Here is a 26,547-nt window from a genome sequence, read left to right as displayed (position 1 = left end):
AACATATTTGATAACAAAGCTAATAAAGTTTAATATAAAGTTATACTATACTTAACTATAGTTTGTTGCATTTACGAAATTATAGAACGACAATAAAGAAAACTCTTGACATTTTATTGCTATTTGTACCTGTTACAACAAAGGAAAACACAGAACACTTATGAAGAGAAGAAAATACACAGGCAAGTGTGACCTACTTTGAAATAAATTAAACACAGAACTTTGTAGGGCTATTTGAATAAGATGTACCCTATTTTGAAATAAATAAAACATATAGCTGCAGCCTAATAGCTTAAAAATATATATTTAGTTTTAAATGTGAAAACAAAAAGTGAGAGCAGGTTAGACTGGAGGCGGACACAGAAACTGAAGCTCGGTAGAAACCACCTGCAGCTTCTGCTCTGATCAAGAAGCTGCTGCGCTGATCTCTGATCAGCTGAGACCAGAGAAACTCTGTGTTTTCACTGTTTCCATAAGAAGCTGCTTCACATGGACGAGCTCAGATCTTGTGTCTCTGAGCGAGTGAGCGGGGCGGGGGGCGGAGCCTCGGGACCGGTGCGCTATCTGGGGCGCACACACACACACACACAGACACACACAGACGCACACACTCACTCGCCCGCTCCTGATACTTCATGACGGCCTGATACGATGATGTTTAAATAAATTATTGTGACTTAGTCAACCACCAACATTTTCGTCTCGTCTCGTCTCGTCAACGAAAGTTAAAATAGATTTAGTCATAGTTTTTATTTTCAAAGAATCGTTTTCGTTACGTCTTCGTCTTGTCTTCGTCATGGAAAAAGATCGTTAACGAATATTTTTCGTCATCGTTTTCGTCAACGAAATTAACACTGCGGTGAACACGTTCATATTGTAGCGTCCTCGCGTATAGACGACAGGAAACTTCTCTCTTTATGTGTAACTTTATTAAAGTCCAGCGAACACGACACGCTTCTTGTTCGTAACTCTGACACTCCTCTAATCCACCAATGTATTCTTCACTCCCCTTCCTCATTCACCCTTGATTCGCCAACTCATCAGCCAAGGAGAGCCTGGCATCCCACAAAACCCTACAGCCATTGGCCTAAAAGCCAAAAATATAAAAGTAACTTTTAAGTAAGGCTGTAAGTTATATGTAGTAAAGTAGAAAATATTTTCTCTGAAGTGTTTATCAAAAGCAGCATAAAATGAAACCGACACAAACGATAATTTGTCCATCGACTTAACATGCTTAGTTCCGGGTGGAAACCATCAGCTGAAGTGGCCTAGTCGGTAAAGCGTTCGGTCTCTATCAACAGCGACCCGGATTCGAATCCCACTCATTCCCATTTACAAGCTGGCAATATGTTACACTTAAAATTGGCAGGACTTCTTCTATTAATTGCAAAATATCTTACACTATGTTAATTTAAATTAATTAAATATAAAAACAGGAAAACATTTAATTAAAAAAACATTTTTTTAAAAAGCTGCGCGCGCAATTCCTGCGCAGTAGGCTTCTGCGCAGGATGTGCGCAGTGGGCTTCTGCGCAGGATGTGCGAGCGCATTCCCCCCCCCCCCATTTAATTTAATTAAAAATATATATATTTAATTTGATTAAATTTTTTATATTTAATTTTATATTTAAAAATTGTATATTACATTTCATCATCATTTCTCCGCCCTGGTTCAGGGGTAAATGAAGCTGGTCTTCACAGGTGAATGACCTACGCAAGCCTGTAGCCGCCACCCCCCCACAGGAGATTATGTGCTTGTGTGTGTGGCCGCGGCGCTTCCTGGTTCTTCCCGGCACTACGCTGCTGGTGCGAACAGCCAAAGTATCTAACATGGGCGAGGAAAGGAGGCGGAGCGCTGTCCCCGGGGTTAGAGGTTGATGGTGTGACGTTAATGTATTGTTTTACATTGCATGTGTCACGTCATGATAAATCAGTCTCCTATGTCAGTGAATTTCAACCTTTTTTGAGCCGCGGCACATTTTTTACATTTACAAAATCACTGTCCTATGTCACCTGTACCAGGAGCCGCCCCTGTCACTGGTTATCTTGGCTCGCTGTCTGGCCGGTAACCAGCCGTCCGGACCGCTCCGTGAAGAAGGAGGAGGAGATGTTTCTTTACTTTGAATGCGGCCACTTTATTTTCCCGTCACTTCTCCTTATAAGTACACTTTTAGCGTATTTTCCCACAATACCCTGGTGCACTACGTCACACACTACAAACTTTCCTTAAAGGGGCAGGCCATACCTGCAACACAACATCTCTCGGTCTCATATACAGATGGCAAGAGAAAGCAGAGACGCAGACTCAGCAACTACATCCGAGATCCGATGCACCTTATTATTATCTGAGGGATTTTTACACACTGTCTGATAAACATTCCGACAGTAAAGGCAAGGGGTAGTGATGGATAAGGTTTTCTTTAACAAGTTAAGTCTTTCATTCTCACTTTCCACCTTAAAACTATGAAATGAACTGAAATATGAACTAGTTCAGAATTTAAATGGTGAACTATGAACGTGAACTATTCATGTTTACTTGTATGAGCTGAACTTTGAACTTGTTCATGAGAGTAGTGAACTTGCACAACACTGCTAATATTTGGGCAAAATTTCTGGATAGTGGGAGGAAGTTGGGACGCGTCGTCCATCTTTATATACAGACTATGGTTAACACTAAACAAAAGCATAGTGGGGCGCACGGGAACGTCATTAGTTTTGCCGGTAAATGGTTATAAACTTATGTTGGTGCTAAATTAAATCTTAAATGAACACCAGTGCCAAATTTCAAAACAATTCACCAAACACCTGTTGCGATGTTTTGCTCAAAACCTGAGGATGACAAGTGTCAACAGGATTCATCCTCTGGGTAACATGAATAAACCTTCTTGCCATTTCTTCCAGTAGATGGTGAGATATTTCAGCCCGGATCCAAGTCGACACTGACGTCCCTCAAACCACAAGTGATGCATTATTTGCCCCCTTTTTATTTCCTCGAACCACAGCTCGAGATTGGCCTTAAAACAAAAACATGAGTTTCTTGTGATGTCACCAGCTCCTCACTCAAGACTTAGCGACGTGACTCAACACACGTGACACAGGAAGCATTTGCCCTCCGAGCGCCAAACAAACAATGTTCACTTGAGGGGGAGAGAATTGACTGTCAACACTGAGACGTTTTTTCCCTCCTCAGCTTTGTCAACAAACTTTAATGAAACATATTTGAATGCAGCTTAATCTCTCAGAAACAGCTCAGTAAACAACAGAGACAGCATTCCACCAAGCTGGAGGCGCTATAGGCAGTGGCCCTGTGTGTAAGATGTGTGTTGTACAGCAGCCCTGTGAGCCCCCCGGGGGTTCAGGGAGTTCACGCGCTCCTCGCTGGTATGCATTCAGCCTGTAGCTAAGTCTGGCAAACTGGAGCTGGTGACCGCAGGGGTCAAAGGAGAAGTGAGGCTCATGAGAAAGCCTCGGGTTTCGATGAGGAAGGATGACATGTGATGATAGTTCAGACATCAGAGTCACGATGACAGCAGTGACGTTGCCTGAAAAATTTTGCAACTACCTGGTTAAGCAAGAATATATATATATATAAAAAATGGAGAAAAAAAATAAAATAAAAATAAGATATCAAGAAAATGATTACCTGAAATTAGAATCTAAGAGAAAGGAGTTTCATATAATATAATGCAACTCTGGTTTATATATTTGATACAATTGACCGAAAAGGGTGCTCATATCATACCCATATATTTCTTGATTGTCAGATGTAAGCGTGTTTCACACATAAAAGTACTTTTGATCACACCCAAAGTCAAGTTAGATATATATTGGAAAACTTATTCGAAAAATAAAGTTACAAAAAAGTAGCAAAAGTGATTATCCATCAAACTTTAACATCATATTTTTAATATCTTTGTAGAAAAGATGAGTGTTTCATGTTGCGTTGTCGCAAGACCTTTGAAGCTCCAGAAGCAGTGCATTTAGAACTACTCATGACTGAGCGCACATAACATACAAATTCAATCAGTGACAATACAAATCTTAAACATATTTACAGTATTTTAATCACATTTACTGATAATGCTTTGGTTTAAAGTCTTTCATTACCTCCAAAATGTAATTTCCTCCATAAACACAATAGCTGAATCCTCAGTGATGTGTGCAAGATGTGAACCATTTTTCAAAATATGCAAAAAGAAATAAAATAAACAAATAAAAGCTGTGAAACAACAGTACATAAAGCATCTGGATGATGAACACAAAAATGCTGGTGCAGGTGCAGAGTCATCACATCAGCCTCAGCCTAATCACCCAGAGTGCAGCCATGTGACACACGTGTGCGTGCACCTGCAGAATCCCCCACCCGCCCTGCAGGCTCCTGCTTCTAATGAGTTTCAGTGTGAAGCGAGGACGAGGCCACCCGTCACTTCCTTTGTGTCAAACTGTGTCCGTCCTCTCCTCCACAGAATCAAGTATCATCTTTGACTCCCGGCTTTGCTGGTGTCGTCCTCCCTTCTCTGTGTGGAGGCCTCCTGGTCCGGCAGCAGCGTGTGAGAGGGCTCCTGGGAGCGCTTGGACCCCGCTCGACACCTGGAGGAGGAGCAGCAGCAGAGCGCAGAGCACAGGCGTGTGCGGATTGGTCGAGTAAACAACACGAACATGATGCAGTTGGCTGCTCCCTGCGACGTGTTGCCGATACCCTGTTGGGTCAAAAGTCAATGAGAGCAGTGTAGCAGTAAAACGTCTCTGAATGGGTTGAAAATGTAGAAAAAACATTATCATCGATGAAATATAAAAAAATATTAGAACCTTTTGTTAGGACGTTTTTCAAGTTTTTTCCTCATTGCTCAGAATAATTCATGGCTCTGGATGAAAAACTAAATCCGGCATGTTTAGAGGACATATATTTATGAGTTTGTGCAATTTGGAGGAGATACAAATTGTTTTATAAATGGGACTGTTGGGCCTTGGTGGAGGTAGGCGCTGTCTAAGTGTGACTCTAGTTATTGTGCTATTTTCAGATATCCAAAAATATCCAATTCTTAATGGGGGTGTGATAACAGCCAAGGTAAACTGCAGAATAAAACATTTTGAATACAGTAAATTCACAGACCGCCTCAAATCAGACATCATTGCCTTAAAAGAACCTTGGTGCACACTCACATGAAGAGTGACCAGCACTGGGTGCTGCCTGACTGGAGAGTCCGCCAGCAGCAGTATGAAGCGCACGGTGCTCCAAATCCGCAGCACGATGAAGATGACAGGGATGAGCGTCAGCTTCGTGTCAGCCATGGAGGAGAAGGATGGAACCCTGGTGGCCAGTATGGGACGGTACTCTGACAGGGCAGTGTGCTGCATCACACAGAAAATGTGAAAATTAGATCCCTCATCGAGGATAGCACATAATATTCCAAACCACAACTATTTTAGGCAAACATGCAGCATTGGGGGAACAAACAAACAAACTGAAAATAGAATAACTTGTAAATTCAGACTTAAATTTAAAGTTTTTAGTTTTCTCATGACATATTACACCTACCTCAATGAGAGAGAAAAGAAATCGGACTATTAAAAAAACATAATCAGAGAGTTGCTCAGTCATGGCTGTAAGATGTGTTATATAGTTTAATTCATGAATAAGCATTTAAAGTTGTTCATTTAATATAGAAAATATAATTATGTTAAATTATGGAGAGGTTTTTTATGCACAGGAGACAAAATTAACATGCAGGGAGAAAAATCAAATATGTTGATGATTCTGCTGCTGATGCAGATTCCATTTGTCAGAAGAGCTGCAGCAGTGACTCTGCAGGAAGTAAAACCAACCCTCAGGCTGAAACCTGGTTTGCTCCTCACCGCCATGTGGATGTGCCTCTTGATCAGGATGTAGAGCACAGGGAGGGTGAGGTAGGCCAGGAACTCCCAGATCTTTCCGGTCAGCAGCATCCAGAGGACCCGGTCCGGGGCGTGGATGCTGACCCAGCACCAGCCCACCGACACCTCGGACGCGTCATAGCCTATCTTGCTCAGGCTCACGGCTGCAACGGTGATGATCAGAGGAACGCCCCAGCTGGACCAAACAGAGAATGAAACACAGCTTCCTCAATGAGGTCAAGATCCCACAGTTAAAACATCTCGGCACTGTTTGTATGTAAATGTGTGTTGAGTTCATGTGACACCATGTGATGGATTATCTGGTGCTTAAGGCTTTTGTGTGTTACCGAGTTCACAGTGGTAAGAAACTGACTGATAACATCTCGTTTAGAAGCAGAACTGTCGAATGCGTTTCCCCCTGAAGCCGCACCTCTCTGCACAAAACACCACTCAAAAAAAATCCTATATCTTTATAGCCGTACTTTGCTGATCGTTATAAACCACACTCTGCTCGAGGCCTGGTTTGTCTGTGTGTGCATGTTATGTATACAATACTATGAATGGCTCTAATGTGTGTGATCATTGGTTAATGGGGCATTTGGGAATTCATAGAAACATAAATAGGTTGACCACAACAGACGCTGTGTTGAGAAATAGGGGTCAAAATGCTGCTGTGTCCAGGAATAGATACATTATAGTGTGCATTGCACCAGAGGGGAATCAGCTTCCTGCTTGTATCCGCCCAGTGGATGCAAAGGATGAGACATACGTGCTGACTCAGAGCAACGCCAGCTTAAAACGAGACGGCGGCTCGCTAAACCCTATCACAATCTTTAAATATTGATGTATGACATCTCCTTTCATCGTACAGAGTTGTGCAGCTGAGATTTTTAACACATTTTGTAGTTGATGTACAATATTTATGTAATAGCAAATGTCCCTGCAAGACACGCATGATAGAATATAGGGCTGTAACGATTCTCCAACCCAAACCAATGTCGGTGCCCAGACGTCCAAGGGTTCTGTTCGCGATGCTCTGTTGGGCTTCTGAGGCTGAACCGGACTTTGTATATATACGGATTGAACTCTGGACGTTGGGAATGTGGGACACACGCCCTCCCTCACCTCTTTCCTATTCTCTGGTTATTTTTGTTTACGCAGTTGTATGTGAGGTCAAGTCCAACATCTTCTTTAGTGTTCCCCTCTTTGCTGTTCCAAATGGTTTTTTTTTCTTATTATATATCATATTATTACTGCTTAAAAGTAATGAATGAGGCATAAATTCAGTAGTAAAATCCAATCATTCTAACACTATAATTCAAAGTAAAGATGAAACTTCTATGTCTTGTCAATGTCTACATTTCTGTAAAAAAAACTAAAAACTTTGTGATGATTAAGTGAGTCGATTTTTCAGTTCTGTTATTTAAAAGCTTGTTTTCCCTGAAGGCGATATATATAAACTGTATGTTAATGGGAGGCTCTTCAGAATCCACCCGCTGTGAAAGAAATACAAGATCAAACATGATAAAATGGAAATGTGAAAATAACGAATACATCTCCTCTCTGCATTTGAGTCACTTAGTCTGTGTTCATCTCCACTATGAGCTGCAGACACTTGAGCACAGCTTAGCACTTATATACTTACAGTGGCCTCAGAAACCATTGAGAGCCCCTCACTTTGTTGTGTTGTGGATTTATTCTGAATAGATTCAATTGCAATTTTGGTCATTAATCCATCTACTATCAATGATTCATATAAACTAGAATTGCCGCCCTGTGGTTGTGTGCCTCTGCGACCAGTGCAGTTCCAGGATCAAACATACTCAGGTGTTCCAGACATGTTGCATTCACAATTATATGAGGTCACCATGACTTCTAATCAGTTAATCCATGAGTGTGTGATTATTTGTGCCAAATTTGAAAGGATTCACTTGAGGCATTCTTATGAAAATGCATTGTTGAGGCAATAAATGGTTTTGTGGGACCCCTCTTGAACCCTAACAACCCGCATACAAGAAAGCCTACTGCCACCGACTATCACTGGTGCAGAGGTAAAAAAAAACTAAATCTAGAGCGTGACCGATATATCTTACATCATCTCTGGATCTAAGCAGCAATGACCACCAGCTTCTCTTTCATTTCTTTTACCGAGGCCCTACTTCCCCAATTGCTCAGTTTGGCCCTGCAGCCAGCTCCAGAAAGAGTCCTGGCTGCTTTACAGGGTTTTTCATTGAAGAATTACAAAAGGCCACTGTGGCTCTCAAGACTCTTCCTTACAACAGAAATGTTTTCATCCCTTCCCCAGATCCTGTCTCTGAGCTCCTGCAGGCAGCCCCTGTACATGATTTATTTGTTGTTAAGCATTTTAATATGCATTTTTGCAAAGAAAGAATCTAAAAAAAGGTTTAATATTTTTCCAACAGCAGCAAAAATGCAATACCAGTTTTATTCTCTGAACAACCTCAGAAACGGAAGAGCAAACTTTAACATCTATCAACACAAAAATATAAAATCTAGAGTGCAAACACAGCTCAAACAACAACTTGTCCTGGCTCACCATGTGTTTTTTCTAATCCTCTTTTCTGAGGAGATGTCACATGATGCACAAAAGTGCCGTGTGAGGCACACTCGTCTCATTTGGCAGGTTATTTCTTTCAAAGCATCTTCAACCACACAGACAGTGGTAGTGGGATACTGTGTAACCTTATACTGGCCAACCCTACTTCAGAGTCCTCTGCAGAGATGGGAGGACGCCCATGTCATCAGCAATGCATCAATACAAAACCTTTTATAACAGAGTGGTAAGATGGAAGCCATTTTGTGTAAAAGACATAAGACGGCCTGCTTGGAGTTTGCCAACTGGTGTTGAAAAGGTTCTCAGAGCTTGAAATAAAAGATTCTCTGGTCTGTTGTATTTGAAAGAACTACAAGCCCCATATCTGGTAAAAGCTGCTCTGACAAATGGAAGTTGATGGGTGGTGGTAGGAGGCTCAGATGAAAACAAAACTACTTATGAGGAAGTGCTTGAAGAAAAACAAGCTGTAACAGCACATAAGACCACATGGTAAGATTTCAAGTTGCCAATGAAGCAGTGAGGTTGCAACCAACTGAATACCAGTCATCTGACCCCTGGCCCCATCCATCCCCGTCCAAACGTCTAGAAAAACCTGGCCTTCATGGAGAGAGCTTTAGGCTCTCTACAGAACCAGTGTTTCATTTGTCATATCTGAGTTCATCTGAGTTACCGTAGACACACGGGGGTGAAACATGGCATAAGCAGAGACTTAATTTAGGTGCTGCAACCTTTTGGCTCCATTTGAAGAACCAATTGTGCGGCAGCAGTGGCGACTAGGCTGTCCCGTTTCACAGGCGCCTTCAAATGTGGCCAACAAATGCATCCCATCATCCCCAGGCTTTCCCCAGGTTTTTCAAAAAGGGATTGATCATCATGCTTCAGGTCAACAGCTAAAGGTACACATGTTAAAAAACACTAAGGGGCATCAAACCTTCTCAGTGTGTCCAACTTCAGCTCCGTTACTAGGCAGCAGTAAGAAGGGATGACCTGGTGAGTAGGATGTTGGTGTGACATTTGTCCCTAACTTCAGTTCCTAAAGAACAAATCTTTACCGTGTTACCTGTATCAGCATCAATGAAGCCTTGCTATATTTGTATAGATAATTGTATTTAAAGGTTCAGTGTGTAGAATTTATTGACATCCAGTGGGGAAGTTTCATGTTGCAGCTGAAGACCCCTCATCTCACCCTCCTTATCCAAACCTGAAGGAGAACCTGTTGCAGCCTTGAGTTGTCATGAAACCTCAAAAAGGTGTTTAGTTTGTCCATTTATGACTATTATAAAAAACATGGCAGCCTCTGTAGAGAGGACCTGCTCCTGATGTAAATATTAAGTATTTAAATATAAAGGTAGCTACAATTTGTACTATTCAGATGAAACACACTACTGTAAACATCACTAGGACTATTCTATATTCAGTTTCTTCCAGTAGATCCCTTTCACCTAAACCTTACACACTGAACCTTTAAAAGTTGTTCAAACTTCACCTCGTGACGTCAGCCTGACCTCAGCACAGGTGCAGATACAGAAACAGAGAGAAGTAGATCCGGGGCCACGTTGTTACCTGACCAGGTGGAAGATGAGCACCAGGCTGTCCGCGACCCTCTGACTGGACCGGACGATGAACACGTACAGGTAGACGGCGATGGCCACGGTCCAGAAGAAGGAGCTGGTGTTGGCGAAGGTGGACACGGCTCCTTGCACGACGCACTCCAGCGAGTCGCTGCGGAAAACGCTCCACACTCCGACGGCGTAGGAGACGGCGGAGAGCCAGTCCGACACGGAGAGGAAGACCAGCAGCCTGCGGGGGGTGGTGCGTAAATCTGCCCACAGGACGTAGGTGAGGATGATCAGCGACGAGCCCAGGAAGGAGAGCGCGCACGAGCACAGCACGACCACCTGCTCGGAGAAGTAAACAACTGTCTCGTTCCCGCTCGCCATGGTTTGTTGTGCTGTGGTTACGAGCTGCTGTCACCTCATGGACATCTGTTTGGGAACAGTCCCCGTGCGCACTAATCCATCACGGTGCGCACTTTGGATGAACACCGGCGCGCCACTGGCCTCCTTCCAGACCAGGACCCTTTTTGAACTCGGGGTCCAGTCGAGCCAAGTGACTCAACAAAGTTATTTAATAGTTTTTCATGTAGCCAAACAAGTCTTTCTCCCTACAGCCTTTAAGCCCTGCCCCCGCCTCCTCGCTCCTTCCTCCCCGCCTCCTCGATGCGTCAACCCGGAACCAAAGCAGAAGTTGGAGTCAGCTGCTGGTGGGCAGACTGGTAAATATCTATTTGTGGCTTCTAATGGACTTCGCTGATGTGACCCTGGGAAAACTATTACATCAGGGTTTGTCACATAAGAACAGATGGCAGTATGTTGAAATATTGTTTTCCATTCCAGGCACGGTATAGGCCAATTTAAGAAATGCTCCTGGTATGTGTCGTTCCATAACAGATATAGTTTCTTATATATATTCATTTCAAGCATGTACTACTTCAGTCAGGGAAGTATAGAATAGGTCTATTACATTTTAATTTTGATCAACGCAAGTTAAAGGATAAAGTGCAGTTGGAACTTTATACGAACAGGCCCACTGCTTTTAAAGCTTGACAATAAAAGTCTGAGTCAGCTCTTAAAGAAAGCAATGAAGTTTCTCTGTGTTGAATGTGCTGAACATAAAATACAAGATGATAAAATGGTAAGGTAAAAGAAGTAACAAGGAAATAAATTAACACTAATCCGAAGCCAAAGAGAAACAGAGAGACATAAAAAGTAAAATAAGATGAGCTAAGATAGTATGATAATAAAATAATCACCTTTTGAAGTTGTTAAACAAATGATAATAATAAACTTTATTTATATAGCACACTTAATAAAAAATACAGCTCAACGTATTACAGAGCCAACCAAAACAAAAAAAGTTAAAAGATGTTGCAACAATAAAATGTATGGAACCGTATTAAAGCAAAGTTAAGATTACAATAAAAGTAAAGACAGGTTTGAATTAAATAAAAACAAGATCATAAAATGAGTTCTGAGCAATTTGTTTAAATGCAGTTCTGATATGAAGTGGGAGTATGTTTCAAATCTTGAGTGCTAATCACAGAAAACTGCTTCACTGTGTTTTTCGTAGTTTGAGTGCAGCAGGTTCAACAAACCAGCACTTAGTGACCTCAGCAAGCGGATATGATCGTAATCTGATAGACAATCTAAAAGATTAGATGGTGCCGGTGCCAGGTCCTTTTTCATCTTTAAAACACTTAAGGGAATTTAAAATCTCAGCTCAGTGTTACTGTTAATATCACTAAAGGCAACTGGAAACCAGTAAATCACGCTGTAAACTAGGTAAACACCTACAAATGTTACCAATATATTGTTTGATGATTCATTAAAAAAGAAATGAAGCCTTTTATTTCATTCATTTCTCGGAGCTCGAGGTGATTTCTTCTCATGTAGTCAAAACAATACTATAAATCCTCAGGGTAAAAAAACTAAATCTCAAAATTGTTGCCAATTGATTTTGATTTAATTGACTAAATATTTTAGCACTGATAATTGTATCATCCACAGTTAGGTCTTTATATTCCCCTGAATTGTGTTGTATTGTAACTGGTGAACACTTTTAACACACTTTATTGGGTTTTTACCAAAGAGCTGAAGTAGAGGAAGACGCGTAGGGAGATTTAAAGCCATACAAACCAGTGACCTTGTGTGGCAGCAGAACTTTACTGCTCCTGCACTGCTGCACCTTCAGAAACAATGGCCCCAGCTTCTTATTGTGTGTTTGCAGAAATGCAGGTCATTTCCCTGCAGTCTGCTGCAGACCCACTCTCATTTGCATTTATCATCAGAGTCCCCGAGGACTAACAAAGCTGCAGTGTTTACAACAGACCAACAAACGATTCTGTGATTCTTGAGAAAATATCTTTCGATCATAAATCAGGAGCCTAGCATACGTCCAGCTGCGTGCGTGTGCGTGTGTCTGTGCGTGTGTGTGTGCATGTGTGTGTGTGTCTAAATTAGAGTGCACCTGGCATGGCATGAAGTTGGCCGTTTTGGCTCTTCTGCACCCTACAGCGTTCACATGTGGTTTTACAATGTGGTTTATACATCATCATATTTTCCTTAGTTACAAAACACACATATACTGTGAAAACAAACAAATCAGATTCATAACACTTGTCTCTGTAACTTGTATTTATTGGGTTGTGTGGTACAGTTTGATTATGTGACATGAAGACATGATTAGGCTACAACTAATACATCAGGGTTTATAGTAATACACATTCACCATTTATTTTGGTAACGTACAGGAAGGTGTCTAAAGAAAACAAAACGCATCTGCAACTGAAATCTATGACAAATCCCATCATGGTAAACTAAGCAATAGTTTCTTAATGACTGGGATTTTAGGTTGTTCCAAACGCAACATGGGTATTTCAGATTGATGCAGTGTTTGATGAAGAAATGCATGCTGGGAGGTTTCGGACACAAGATGGCAGCAGAGGATCATAAAAATACAGACCAGAGTGCAGAAGTTTGATGCATTGATCAGACAGTAAATGTGTAAGTGGCTGTAAACAAAGCGGGTCATGCTCTCGGTCAATCTCTCTCCAACGTGTCCTCAGCTCCTGAGTTATTTTCTCCTGCGTCAGCACACGTGTACAAACTTACAGTAGCAGCAGGATCCCGGTTTGCTACCATGCTGATTTAGGTCTTTTTTCTTTTCTTTCCTCCCTCTCGTTTTTTTTTCTCCCGGTGATGGCTGCGGTCCCAGGGCCTCTTATTGCGAAGAGTTTCTGCGGCAGTATACTTGCTGATTGCTTCGTTCTCACTCCTCACAACAACCAGCTAAGACACTGCCAGAGAAACACCCACAGCACCCGCGTCCGAGCAGATCCGTTCCCCCGCCTGCCTCCCTCCCTCTTCCACCTGTGAGTCTGGCACCGTGGACCATCGACGCTTTTCATGTCCGGCTTTGTGGTGCAGGTGGTGGCTGGAAGGCAACGGTCTCACCCACCTTGGGGGGAGGGGGGTGGTGGTGGTGGTGTGGTGTGGTCCTGTTGCCAACAGGCTCTGTAAGAGAAGCAAGAAACAATGATTGAGTAACAAGTGGTTCATGGAATCAACCCATCTTCCTCAGATGCATTAAGATGTTGATTTTAAAATAAATCCCACAATTCTAAAATTCTAAAATTCAGATTCGAGGGGGCTCTGTGCTCCCCCTTCCTCAGCGTTTATGTAACTGAGATGCATTGGCGAGTGTGCGCTCCTCTGCCCAAAGTGACCCAAAGCCTGTTCCCAAACTGATCCTTCATGCTTTTCTCAAGACTGGTGCAGCATCACTCTAGGTGCACACAACTTGGACACACACAAACACCCCCAAACTAAGAATAGACTTACCATGACTCATTATTTTGCAACAAAAAAAAGATGTTTGTCTCAGCTCTCTTGTATTAGTGTACGCCTCCATTCACACGAAGGCCATATTGTGAAAGAGTGTTAATGGTACTAAACGGGTAACAGCTAAATTCCCAGTGCTGTCACTTGCCTTTGCTGGCTGCCCGTGCTATTTAGAGCCAGCTGACCGCTCCATACTGTCCTGTCCCTGTGGACTGTGCTTTGCTGTCAGGACAGCATGGACACTCGAGAGCGATCTGTACTGTAGTCCTCAGCAAATGAGGGAGGAGAGGGAATCATGGAGGAGACAGAGAGAGGGTCGGGAGGGACACACAGTTGGCCGAACGTCCTCAGTCTGGTGTAGATTTAAATCCACAGCGAGGCTATTTGTGGTCCCCCATGTCTTTTATGACACATTGTTTGGTTGTATAACTGAAAATTCCTGGCCTCTTTGCTGGTTTGAGCATTTTGACCGCTTTCTGATATCTAAGAAACCTCTGATATTTCTAAGAACAGTGAGTAAAAGCTCATATATTGACGTGCAGAGTGTTTGTCTGTCCCTGTCTTGTATGTCACGGATACAAGTGATGTCCTCAGACAAACAAAAGAGACGGCTTGACCTTCTTTCAGACACCCAACAGCTGCGTCTGTGTCTCTTTGTGTCTTTGTGGTGCAGCCTCACGCTGCCTTCGCTGAGCACATGATGACAGGAATGTTTCCTGCTCAGGGTTTGATGTAATCCCTAATACAGGATTGAAGAATGCCAGTGGAAACAACAGCCGGTTCGCTAAATGAACGAGCGGCCGCCTCACGGCTTCACACGGCAAAGCAGCAGCAGCAGCAGCAGCGACGAGCCTCGACTCACAAACCTGCCCACAAATATGTCTCAGGCCTCAGGCTGGGCTCAGCTTTTATGGGCAGAAGTATATCTTCCTCGGCCAAACAGAAAGCGAATGGGGAGTAGGTGTTCGAGAGGAGTGGATGTATTAAAATAATGAAAGTATTTTAGTCGGGAAGCAGGAGGCCCATAGATTAAGCTTTGCCAGTTTAAAAGTCATGGTTAGTACACCTCCATTTAGACTTCTGTTTTCAACATGATCAGTGCTGTCACCAAGGATTGTTCTCATCATTGATTATCGTCTTCTTTTGGCTTTTATGTAGATATTTAACAAAAACAGTTCATTTAAATTTTATTTAATTAACCCTACTTTACAGATTATGAAGAAATAATAATTTAGTTATAGTTTCCTATTTCCTATCCTATTGAATCCATAATGTAAAATGTTTGATTAAATATTAACACAATCATAAAATATGTAATACTGCACACGTACACACAGGCACATACACATATATGTAAATACCTTATAGTCAAATCTCATGCATAAAGATGGCTCTAACATGAACACTAATGCATTAGTGTTCCTTTTTGTCAAAGCCGTGCACAGCATAGGGACATTATGATTGTGCAGCTATTAGAAAAATATTCATAAAAATCTTTGTGGTGCAGTAACTAATGATTATTTGAACTATTGATTGATGTGCAGATTATTTTTTCACTTTCAGTCTTATAATGTGACACCTTCAAATATTTAGTTTTGTTAATTTAAAAGTCCAAACACACACAAATATAATGTTAATCTGAATTAGGAAAGGAAGAATATCAAACCATATTTAGCTTTATATTGTTAAAATAGTTGTTGATGATTGGTGCATATCAGCTTTTTGACTGAATCAGCTCTGATTTAATAAATACCTTCACATGTATGAAATGTTATATATCCCATTATACAAATAGTGTTTGCAGCAGCAGTTTAAGTTACCAAGAGGTCTGAGGTTACATCAGCAACGCTCCTTTATGAGTCAACAGCTCATGACATGTTCAACCTACAGGAAACAATTCTGTTCAACAGCGGCGTATATACTTTCTATCATCGCACAATTCAAACAGACACATTTTCGCACATACAGCACACACACACACACACCAGTCCTAGACCCACCTACACATCCTGAACACACTGCATCCTTCTGCTGTCGGGGGAAAAAAACCGACTCACCCTGCTATCAGCAACCCTCCACACTTAACTTCACATCACATCCTCGGTGAGTGTTGCAGTGCCGGCTAACAGAACCTCAAACAGTCCTGCTCTCCTACTCCGCTCCCACTCCACACACCTAATCATCTTATGGCCAACAATGACATTGGTATTTACTGTAGGACCATGATTCTGAACTGTGCTACACATGACACACACACACACACACACTGCAGGCCTGGCGCTGGGGCTTAGTCTCTCGTGAGGTTTACGTACCACGAGGGTGTGTATTTGATTTCAGGATAACGTTTTTAAATAAAACACTGAAAGTATTTCATCTTGATAGAAGTAGTAGTACCCAGTTCATGACACTTCTTCTGTTCCTTTTATTATCTTTTTGTTTTACTTTTAGGAGCATGTATTTATTTGATCAGTATTCACTTATCAGTATTGTGTGTCAAATGTCTATTAATAAATCAATGGGTTTTGAGTCTTACAAACAGAGCGCACAACCCCTGGTGACCAGAATACAGACTTGCCCCAGTAACTATCGTCTTGCTTGGCAACACACACACACAGACACACACACACACACAGATCACAGTGCATGGGACACTAAATGATTATCACTTGAGTCATTAATGTGTTTGAGTTGTGAGAGGCCCTCATGAGTGTGTCACTGTAGTTTTAACATGTGTCACAGATAAGGTCGTCTTTATCTGCTCATCTATGCACAGTCTCTGTGATTTAATGATGCTCCGAGTCTCAGACACTATAATGATGCTTCTTTTGAGTCTGAGACCTATATGAATCTTCTGCCAGACATTCAAATCTGCTCTCTGCAAATTAGCTTTGAGAAAGGAGAACGTGTGAATCTCTTTGGTTTAAGGAGGGAGAGGCGGCCGGCTGGAGGCCTGACAGAAATTGAACAATATATAATAACATCAGCCGCAGTCCTGCTCTACGAGGATCAAGAACTGGTCAAACGGTGATTGTTGAGTCTTTGCTGATCTAGGAGAAAGAACTGGTTTAAAGGCCTGATAACGCACTAATGTGGACGCTAAGCAAATATGGCCGGTCAAAGTTCACCACGATTGAATTCCATGCGAAGCCACGCTGCGATTTGCCATGCCACAGGATTGGAAGTGAACAAGAGCCGAGGGTTCGCCACTGAAACATTTCCGTATGTGTGACCGGGCCCGCAGTCGAGGCACACATGTCCAATCCAAACATTGTGACCACCATTTGTTTAATAAATGGAGCTTGTGTCGTGTGTGGCCCGGAGGAGACAAACTGCGTGTCCTGGTTCTCTCTGTAGTTGTTGATGTGCTGGGAAATCAGAGACGTATAGAGTGACGTTATGACGTGGCTGATCGGTGGCTCTGGGTTCTGTAGACTCTGAATCAGCCCTGGCTCCAGGTTCACCTTGGTGGAAAAGGCCTGTTGTGTGTTTGGGTGTATCTGCTGGTAACCTTTTGTACAGTTACCATGGCGTCATGGATCCAGCATCAGGACTCGGCTTGGACGCCGTCACAGCTCTATAGAGCCGCACTCTTCACATTGTTCCTCATTAATCACCTTCAGCCGTCATTTGGATCTGAAGGCCTTTTGAGTTCCCCCCCACACTAACCAGTGCTCCTGAAGTTTTAGTCAGAGTAGAGGTGTCGCTGCAGCTCCTGTCGGCTGCAACAATTAACCTTGACATTCACACACATGCTCTCCTGCAGCATTATATGTCGGAAGCTTGTTTGTGTCACTCACCCGAGGCGGCGAGGCGGCAGTGGCGCTCCTCCATCCACGATTGTCTTCAGTGAGTGTTGACATGGAGAGGAGTCTGTCCACGGCTGCTGCAGGGCTCTCCTCTTAACCCTGGCAAACTGAGTCTCCTCTCACTCTCTGTGTCGCTGCCTCTCTCTCTCTCTCTCTCTGGCTCTCTCTCTCTTCTCTTCTCAGGCAGCACAACAAGTCAAGGCATGTTCCAGCGCACCACCAACAGCCGGACCTGGTGTGTGAGCCTGCTCCTAGGCCAGAGGGGGGAGGAGCAGAGGATCAGAGAGGGGGGAAACCCAGAAAAGACCCAGCATGACTCAGCCTGCTCCAGTCGGTTAGCATGCACCAGCTTCTGGTCTCAACTCTGAAAAACGCAGGAAGGGATTAAGGTTGTGTGACGAACGAGTTTCAGTTACAAAAAGCCGAGAGGATGTGAGGGCTGATGGCAGCTGATTGTGAAAGTGTTGAGGAGTTTTGTTTTTTCTTTATTTTTTATGAATTGCCCTGTCTCACCACATCACCGTTGTAATGTCATAAATCATATCGAAATCACGGTCTTGCTGCAGGCCCCATCTCCTCTCCCTTTTTCAGCGTCTCTGTCAAAGCGAGCGGAAGTCGTTCGCAGTGTCTTTAGTGCTTTAACTGTAAAGTAGATTTAATGTCTTTTCATATCCAGCGAAAGTATTCCCCTTTTCATTCAGACTCTTATTAGCGAGTTGACCTGCTCAATCTTTAACCCTGCAGAGTGAATACTTTATAGAGGCTGTAACCGGGCACCAGCACACTGATGAAAGCCGCTGATTCATCAAATCGTCCTGTACAGTACTCACAGTAGGTCACATCAATTACAAATGAGTGTGACATATATGACATCTTAAGGAAAGCACGGCTGAAAGATGTGGAGAAACACAGTATTATTTTCCTGTTGCTGGGACGTTTGATGTCAAATCTGAATTTAAAAGCAGTTTATTGATGCAGCCGGGGAAGAATCCTCGATCTGACGGATCTGAGATATGAACGCGTGTGTGCTGCTCAGTTGGACGCTAACAGCCGGATCATCACCATGCATGAGCGCTAATTATGCAGAGCTGCTCGGATGCTATAGACAGGGCGATGCTACTTCATCACTGCTGTAGTGGAAGTTGATCACTAGGCAGATTCTGGGTGCAGCGGCAGGAACCAGCTCAGCAAAAAAAATGGCCTGAGTCTGGCTGCCTGAGCCGTGCATCACTGGTGCTGCTCCTCACTGCAGCCCGTCAACACACTGATGACCTTATCAACGTAAGAGCAAAGTCACTATGACGTGACGCCCAAGAAATAACTCCCTTCTAGCTCTGCTCAGAGGTTTTTGTCTTCTCCCTTCTGACAGCGGGCAGAGGAGCAGAGCAACTTTGTAGAAGAGCAGGAGATTAGCCTGCAGATAGTTTGCATTCATTTATTGGACGTGGTGATGCGGCACTGCACTAACACAGACGCCTTGGACAAAGAGCCAGCTGTAGTTTCACCAACTGAGTTGGCTCTCAATTTATGGAAGCGCCGATGATACGTGTGCACAAGAGTGAAATATGGACACTCATTAAGCAGCTAGGCCATTCAGACGGAATTATTTTCTGCTCTTTAAAAGCTCAAAGAATTTGCATAAAGAACTGTTTATAATTTATTTGTCCTCCTTCCTGGTGACATGGACTGAAGCTTGAAGGCCTCACGCTCGCATCTGGATCCTTTCCCTGAGGTTGGGGGGGAAGGGGACAGGGGGGAGGGAACCCCTAGCCCAGCAAAATCAAGGCTTGCTGCATTGATTACATCATCGGAGCTGGAATGGGACAATGCACCATTGCGGGGGGTGGGTGGGGGTGGAGGGGGCAAAACGGCTAATCTCACCATTGCCTTCCTGTGGAGCATAATATAGTGTGTGTGTGTGTGTGTGTGTTTGTGTGTGTGTCTTTCTCTTTCTGTGTCTCTGAACTCGGCTCAGTCCGGTCCAGAGTGACCGCGTCTGCTCTGCCTCACATTTCCCACCAGTGTGTCACATGACATAAGGACCGTCTGTGTCTGAGAGAGAAGGATATTCTTGATGTGCTCATGTTCGTCTGTGTGTGTGTGTGTGTGTGTGTGTGCGTGTGTGTGTGTGTGTGCATGTGCGTGCACTTGTGCATCTGTACTATTACCAGCCAGCACTGCAGGAACCCAGCTGCTGCAGGACACTGCAGGATGGCTGCTGCTGGCTCACTGGCTCATGCTTCTCTCTCTCTCTCTCTTCCCCCTCTCTCTCTCCCTCTCCCTCTCTCTCTATTCACTCAGGCAAATTGCTCAAGGAGGATAGTGAGAGCATGTGCTGCATACTTTTTCAGCAGAGGAGGGGTAAGTGGAGAAGAAAAGAAAAAAAGTGGGGGGGGGTTACAGAATCACAGAGGTGCAAAGCATGCTGGTGAGGTGCTGCGCTGGGCAACTGTACCTCTGGGAGAGAGAGAGAGACTACAGTAGAGAAATCGGAGACAAGGAAAGAGGAGGAGGAGGGAAGAGAGGGTATAGGGGGTGGGGGGAGGGCAGGAGCGAGGTGCAAGGAACATCAGGTGAGTGCGGCAATTTCGTTTGCTGGCAGTGCAGCACCCTGCCCCGGTGAGAGTGTAAGCAGGAGAACTGCAGATGTTGGGAGATGATGTCAGGCTCCGGATGTGGCGTGGACCTTTAGTGCAGTTCCCTATCACTGCATGTGTTCCCTCGCACACACACACACACACACACACACACCGGCCTGCCTGCAGTGAGGAGAGATGCAAAGGCCGGAGGACGGATGCTCTGGACTCGCGCCTCACAAAGAGCCAGCTGACGACGCAGGGCCGGCTTTTTCAAGGTCTTAGCCCAGTTACCTGAGGTGAACCCAGAGCTGGCTGAGCCTGCATACGGGCGAACCGACCCCCACCGCCCAGACTGGGTTCAGAGCACATTTTGACCAATGAAACACTTTTAAATGAACCTTTTTTAAAGATATTTTGAGCCTGGTGCTTGAAAACGATTAAAGTTAAGCATGTCCAATGTAGTATAAAAAATGAAAGTGGCAACATTTACTTTTAGAGCGGAGAGCTGCTGAGATCCCGTTGCTGCAGAGGTATTACTCACTGAAAGAGGGGAGACCTTTTCCTTTCTGTTTTTATCCAAATGAACTCATACGCCGACAGCTGAATATTCTTTCTCTCTCGCTGTTTTTCTTTTTTGTTGCCAAATCCTCCAAAAAGACTCTCACAGAGCTGCACTTTGCTCTGGTTTCCTCTCATATGACCGCTCTTAAGCCTAAAAGTCCTGGTAGCTCGAGCACAACTTCATGACTGCACCACAGCTCCCCTGTCCCATGCAGGCCACTACAGCTGCGTTCTCATCTCCTCTTTTCAGCACAGGACCACTGACACAATAAATCCTTCCTACCGGTTTCCAGCATCATATTCACAACTAATAGAAGCTGCTAAACAAAACCCTCACGACTATGAGAAAAGTAAAGACTATCTATACTCTCCTAAAAGGAAAGTCCGCAGTTAGAAATCTCCTTTAGTGGAGGGAACTCTTTGCATTCTGGTTTGTTTTTTACTTATTGGCCTTGTTTCAAATGGCGAGTCCTCTTAAACAGCCGCTATCTGACACGCCGGCTGCTGTTTCAAGCCTGTACCATGTGTAAAACATGGATGAGGGAGCTGCGGAGTCTGAATGCTAACTGACTGGCTGGCTGGCTGGCTGCTGCCTGGTTATTGCTGGTGCAGAGGAGGCTGAAACTGATGAGACGGAAGCAGCCGGGAGCTCCAACACTGCAGGCATGCAAACCGACATTATTGGCTGATTTTAAGAAGTGGAGTGTCTGTGCAGAGCAGAAGACGTGCAAGGAGACAGCATATAAGGTAAATGAGACTAGGGAAGAAATAGATACATACCTGCAGATGGGTCTCGGACGGCATCGCACCCCGACAGGAGAGGAGGAAAACTTCTCTGCACTCACTCTGAGCCTCTTGGTCGCTGGTGATGTGCTTCCATGGCGCGGCCAAGTTGACTGCAGTATTGCCTCCTGAACAGAATGACATTGTTTGCACTCTCTCTCTCCCTCTCCCTCTCTCCCTCTCACTCCTCCTCCTCCTCCTGCGTGCTCTCGCTCCCCCTCCTCTTCTTTGCACGCTTGCTGGCAGCACAAACTGCACAGCTCAGCAGTGTTCCCCCACTGCCGCAGCAGATCCTGCATGAGCTCTGCGTATCTGAGTGGGATTGGACTTTTAAAGGGGAATGCAACCTCCAGGGTCAGTGTGTGTGTGTGTGTGCACATCCTCAGTCCGCCCCTCTCTCCTCCCTGTCCTCCTCAGCAAACCTCTCCTCACTTGCTTTCCTCAACCCCCCCCCCCTCCCCCCCAAAAAAAGAACCATCAGTGTAAAGGACTCCTCACAAGAGAGACCCCCTCCATGCACATGCACACACACACACATACACACACGCACACACACTATTCTCCATACTCCTTTATTAATTTTCACACTACACAGCAAAAGCCGCTTTGAGAAATGAGTGTGCTCAACCCTCAATGAGGAATAGTTTGCCCCTCAGAGAGGCCATGTGCTCTGCTGTGCTTTGGAACTTGTCACGATATCTCTGAAATCTAATTAGGGCCCGAGCACCGAATGGTGAGAGGCCCTATTGAAATTGTAGGCATTATTCTTATTATTATTCTTATTATTCTCCGAACAATGAATTGGCTTTTTGAGGGCTTCAACGTGCTCAAAAAGTTTTTAAACTTTCCAGTAAATTAGAGAGTGGTGAAAATTTACGTATTCTGGAGTATTTGGAAATGGGCGTGGCAAAATGGCTCAACAGCGCCCCCTGGAACAAGCCCCTAGGTTTCCACATAAGCGATTTTCCCCAAAATCTAGACACTGGTGTAACGTGACTAATCATAGAAAAAAGTCTATTGGAGCATTATGAAAAATGCAACAGGAAGCCCGCCATTTTGCTTTTAGTGGCCATTTTGGCAATATCCCACATTTTTACTTTTACGTACTTGTCCCAGGGCTTTCATCAGATCAACTTCAAATTCAGATGAGTGTCATCACAACAAGATGGAGATAAAAAATGATTGAGGGATTTTTTTTTTATCACACCGTGTGACCGTGGCATGGCGTTAAAAATTGGTTACACGCCATCAAAACACGGGCATCTGTATATCGGACATACATCTTCCAATCAAGTCCAAACTAGACATGTAAGACAATAGTCCCCGCCTGATGACATCTATGCATAAATGATGACTTAAAACCGCAGCGCCCCCTGGTGGCAACAGGAAATGTCTTGTTTTTTGCTTGTCTTACACTTGGATGAATTTCTCCTCATCCACTGACCTCAACCATGTCAAACTGTATCAAATGGGTCCCAAGACATTGACAATGAAGACATAAGATTACCGTGACTTTTCGTCAAACGCCATATGAATGGCGTGGCATTAAAGTTCATCAACTCGCCGTGAAACACGAAATTGCTGTAACTTCAGTGTTCATGATTCTATCTCTCTCAAACTACATGTGTGTAACAACAGCCCCCCCCTGAAGATATTCATATGGTTTTAAGAAATGGGCGTGGCAAAAAAACTGACCAGCGCCCCCTATAGGGCAACCCCGGCACTACGATGGCCGACATTTATACAAATCTATCGGGACATGTGTCGTTTCATAACAAACAAAAAAATATCTTGGATAGGTATGCTTGACCAAACAGGGAGGCCGCCATTTTGGATTAAGTGGCCATTTTTTTTCCATATTCCACATTTTTACTTGATGCACTTGTCCCAGGGCTTTCATCAGATTAACTTCAAATTAAGATCAGTGCCATCACAACAAGATGGAGATAAAAAGTGATTAAGAGATTGACCTTTCGTCACACCGTGTGACCGTGGCGTGGCGTCTTGAGTTTGATTAAACGCCATCAAAACACGAGGTTCTGTATCTCGGACATACATTGTCCAATCGAGTCCAAACTAGACATGTAAGACAAGGGTGCCATCCTGATGACATCTACACAGAAATTATGACTTGAAATTACAGCGCCCCCTGGTGGCTACAGGAAGTTACATGTTTTATACTTTGATGAACTGCTCCTGGCTGATTTACAATATACAGCTCAAATCAGATCAGTCAAGTCATTAGATCATGGTCAGAATTGTGACGTTTCCTCAAACCGTGTAAACATTGATGTGCGGCGAAGGATTTTCCTTCGCCAAAGGACACGATGTTATCATAACTCCACTGTGCATTGTCCTATCACTACAAAACTTCTGTCACATGGTCAGAGTCCAAGCCTGAACAGCTCTATGTGTCAATATTTCCTCAGTGTCATAGCGCCACCTACTGATTCGCCAGGAAACAGGAAGTACTTTGTTAATCCACTCTGCATTATCCAACCGGCTCCAAACTACTGACCTATGATCACAATCCTGAATAGAACAGCTCCATATATGAATATTAGTTCAGGATCATAGCGCCACCTATTGATCAGTGTGAAAATTAAGTTGCGGAAACATTGTCCAATTGACACAAAATTTCTCACGCTACATCAGAGCGCCTACTTGAACAGATCTATATGTCTGTGCGTAATAATAGTGATGGCTCCACCTACTGGCAAACCTACTGCCGCAGAGCGCAAAACGCATTTAACGTGGAGAAGTGCATGCTCGATCGATGATGTGCGCTTGGTCATCGATCGCTCTCTCCACCGACCGCAACAGGCTTCAACGTGCGGGTGCTCGGGCCCGCAAGTGCTACAACGTAGCCCTAGTTTCCTCTTAAAATGCCTGGATGGATTTTTTATTCCAGGAATGAGTTGGAAAAAATAGTCCATTAAAGATTAAATACCTGATCACCGCTGCTAAATCTAAATTATATCGCTAGGTTTTATTGTAAAAAAAAAAAAAAAGGAAAGTGATTTATTGAGTCAGTGTTAGGAACCATAATTAAACCAGTTATGTTTAAAAAAACTCAGAAGGTAAACCACTGGATTGGCACCACAAATGATGTGCCTATGAGCAATAATCATGACTTCAGTAGGTGAATGTCACTAAATCTATCTAAAATGTCCTTAATCTACCTGCCTTTCATTACCCAAGATGCACTGCTCTACTGGTGCTATTCTGCAGTGCGCTAAAACATAGAAATGTCTTGACCAACCAAATTTGTCTTTTGCGCGTTGCACAACTCTGCGAGAGTGAGATCATCCATCATTTAGTCAGCCAGTAAGGTTGAACTTCTCTTTCTGCAAAGCTCACCTCACAAAAAGCGCACCCGGCGCTACGTTCCCCCGCTCGCAGTGATGACGTGCTGCGCTGCTCTGCATGCGCTTCGTATGGAGGACGGTTGCTCCATCTTAAACTGTGTGCATTTGAGGTATCAGCATCTCGGCTGTTCTCTGCAGCAGTGCAGCCCAGCGCGCTCTGCTTCTCACTGCAGGAGTGGGGCTTTTTATTTTTTTATTTTTTTAATGACTTTGTTCTGCCTGGGCCCCCGGTTGAACCTTGGGATCATTTATCCTCTGGTGCAAAATTAAGAGCTGCATGCCTCTCGCATTAACCCTGAATCCCCCCCAGGCAAGGTGTACGCTTACCTGTTTTAGTTTGTGGGCTTATAAGATACATCAGTGCTGGTGCAGTTTACTGAATCAGCAAACTCATGCAATGGAGCATCTCTGACGTTTGGGGATCATCTACAACACGCTGTCCCTATCAGTCAGTGTCAGTACGGTTCATAGCTGTGCATCACACAAAAAACTGTAATCAGCTGAGTGTGAAGCATCCCTCCCCTGCATGAAAGATCTGCATGCAGCACTGCTGCTGCATCAGTGTGCCGAGCCGTGCAGCATCTGTCCTCGCCTCTGCACTCTATGACACCAGGGAAAATGCCCCCGCCAGCATATCCCTCACACAGCCCATGCCATTCACAGTAATGGCATCCCCTGAAATGAATAAGCCATGAGGAGGGGCCCTTTTACATGTCCTATTAGATTACCTCCGTATGCTTTACCTGGCTACTGTCACCTCATCGCCTCTGGCTCTCCACTCTTCCTAATATTGTCCCCTGTTAGCCCAGCCAAGGGCAGAATGTGTGGTAAAGCTCATAGATCACGTGAGAGTAGAGATGTGGAGTTGAGTCATCTGAGCAGTTCATTCAATCCAAACATACACAGCTCTCACTCATGTTTATGACTGGAACAAAAACTGCGGTTGATAGGAAATGTTTAACTAAATAGGTGTTGGTTGTTTTTGCCTGGTGTCATAACAGATCATCGACTTCCGTCTTATCAGGCACGAGGTGCAACAAAGCTGAGTTAGTGCTCATCTGAGGGGGAAAAGGTTATCTGTCAAGCACGGACAGTCCTGACACATGCAGATAATGGAGTCCAGTCTAAACATTGGCAGGTGAGTTTGCATGTGGTCTTTTTTTCTTCTTTTTTTTTTGCCATTCACAGCCCGTTCGTCTGCTTCCATCGATCTGCGCAGAAGAGATAATAGACACATTGATTCACGTGGTCAGCAGCTTGCTTGGTTTACACATCAATTCAGACGGACTCTCCGACGTCCTCGATCAACCAGAAGCGTCTTGACTGACGAGCGACCCACGGGCCTCGGCTGCTGTCGGTGCTGTGAAGACGTCGTCTCTTTTGGGTTTTACAGCGTCGAGCAATTTGTTTCTGAAAATCTAAAGGGATGTTAAAACAGAGATTTTAATGAGCATAAGTGATTCGGTGGGTATGAGTCGCAGGCTCTGGGGAAACCTGACATTGCCAATGAAAAATAGAGTCACAAGGTATGGAAGCCTATTTAAGCCACTTTGTTAAATTAAATAAATCCTATAAGTCATATAATGAGAAACGTTCTCAAAA

General features: G+C 44.0%; 1 protein-coding gene and 1 long non-coding RNA gene across 2 annotated transcripts; one reads left to right on the top strand and one right to left on the bottom strand.

The window, feature by feature from the left end:
* Window positions 1-2,961: 2,961 nt before the first annotated feature.
* Window positions 2,962-10,653, bottom strand: gpr157 (G protein-coupled receptor 157). Its single transcript, XM_053425300.1, has 4 exons — window positions 10,013-10,653; window positions 5,857-6,070; window positions 5,164-5,352; window positions 2,962-4,700 (listed from the first exon to the last, which is right to left on the bottom strand). Exons 1-4 carry the CDS (start codon window positions 10,387-10,389, stop codon window positions 4,476-4,478), a joined length of 1,005 nt encoding a protein of 334 aa, XP_053281275.1. The 5' UTR covers window positions 10,390-10,653; the 3' UTR covers window positions 2,962-4,475.
* On the top strand, window positions 9,994-26,038 carry LOC128442731 (uncharacterized). The gene is made up of 3 exons (XR_008338877.1): window positions 9,994-10,724; window positions 19,956-20,015; window positions 25,947-26,038. It is a non-coding gene; the product is annotated as an uncharacterized LOC128442731 (long non-coding RNA).
* The last annotated feature ends 509 nt before the right edge of the window (window positions 26,039-26,547 follow it).

Source organism: Pleuronectes platessa, chromosome 6 (genome assembly GCF_947347685.1).
Source record: "Pleuronectes platessa chromosome 6, fPlePla1.1, whole genome shotgun sequence".
Taxonomy (NCBI): domain Eukaryota; kingdom Metazoa; phylum Chordata; class Actinopteri; order Pleuronectiformes; family Pleuronectidae; genus Pleuronectes; species Pleuronectes platessa.
Note: the sequence above shows the minus strand (reverse complement) of the source record. Positions and strands in the feature narration are given on the sequence as shown.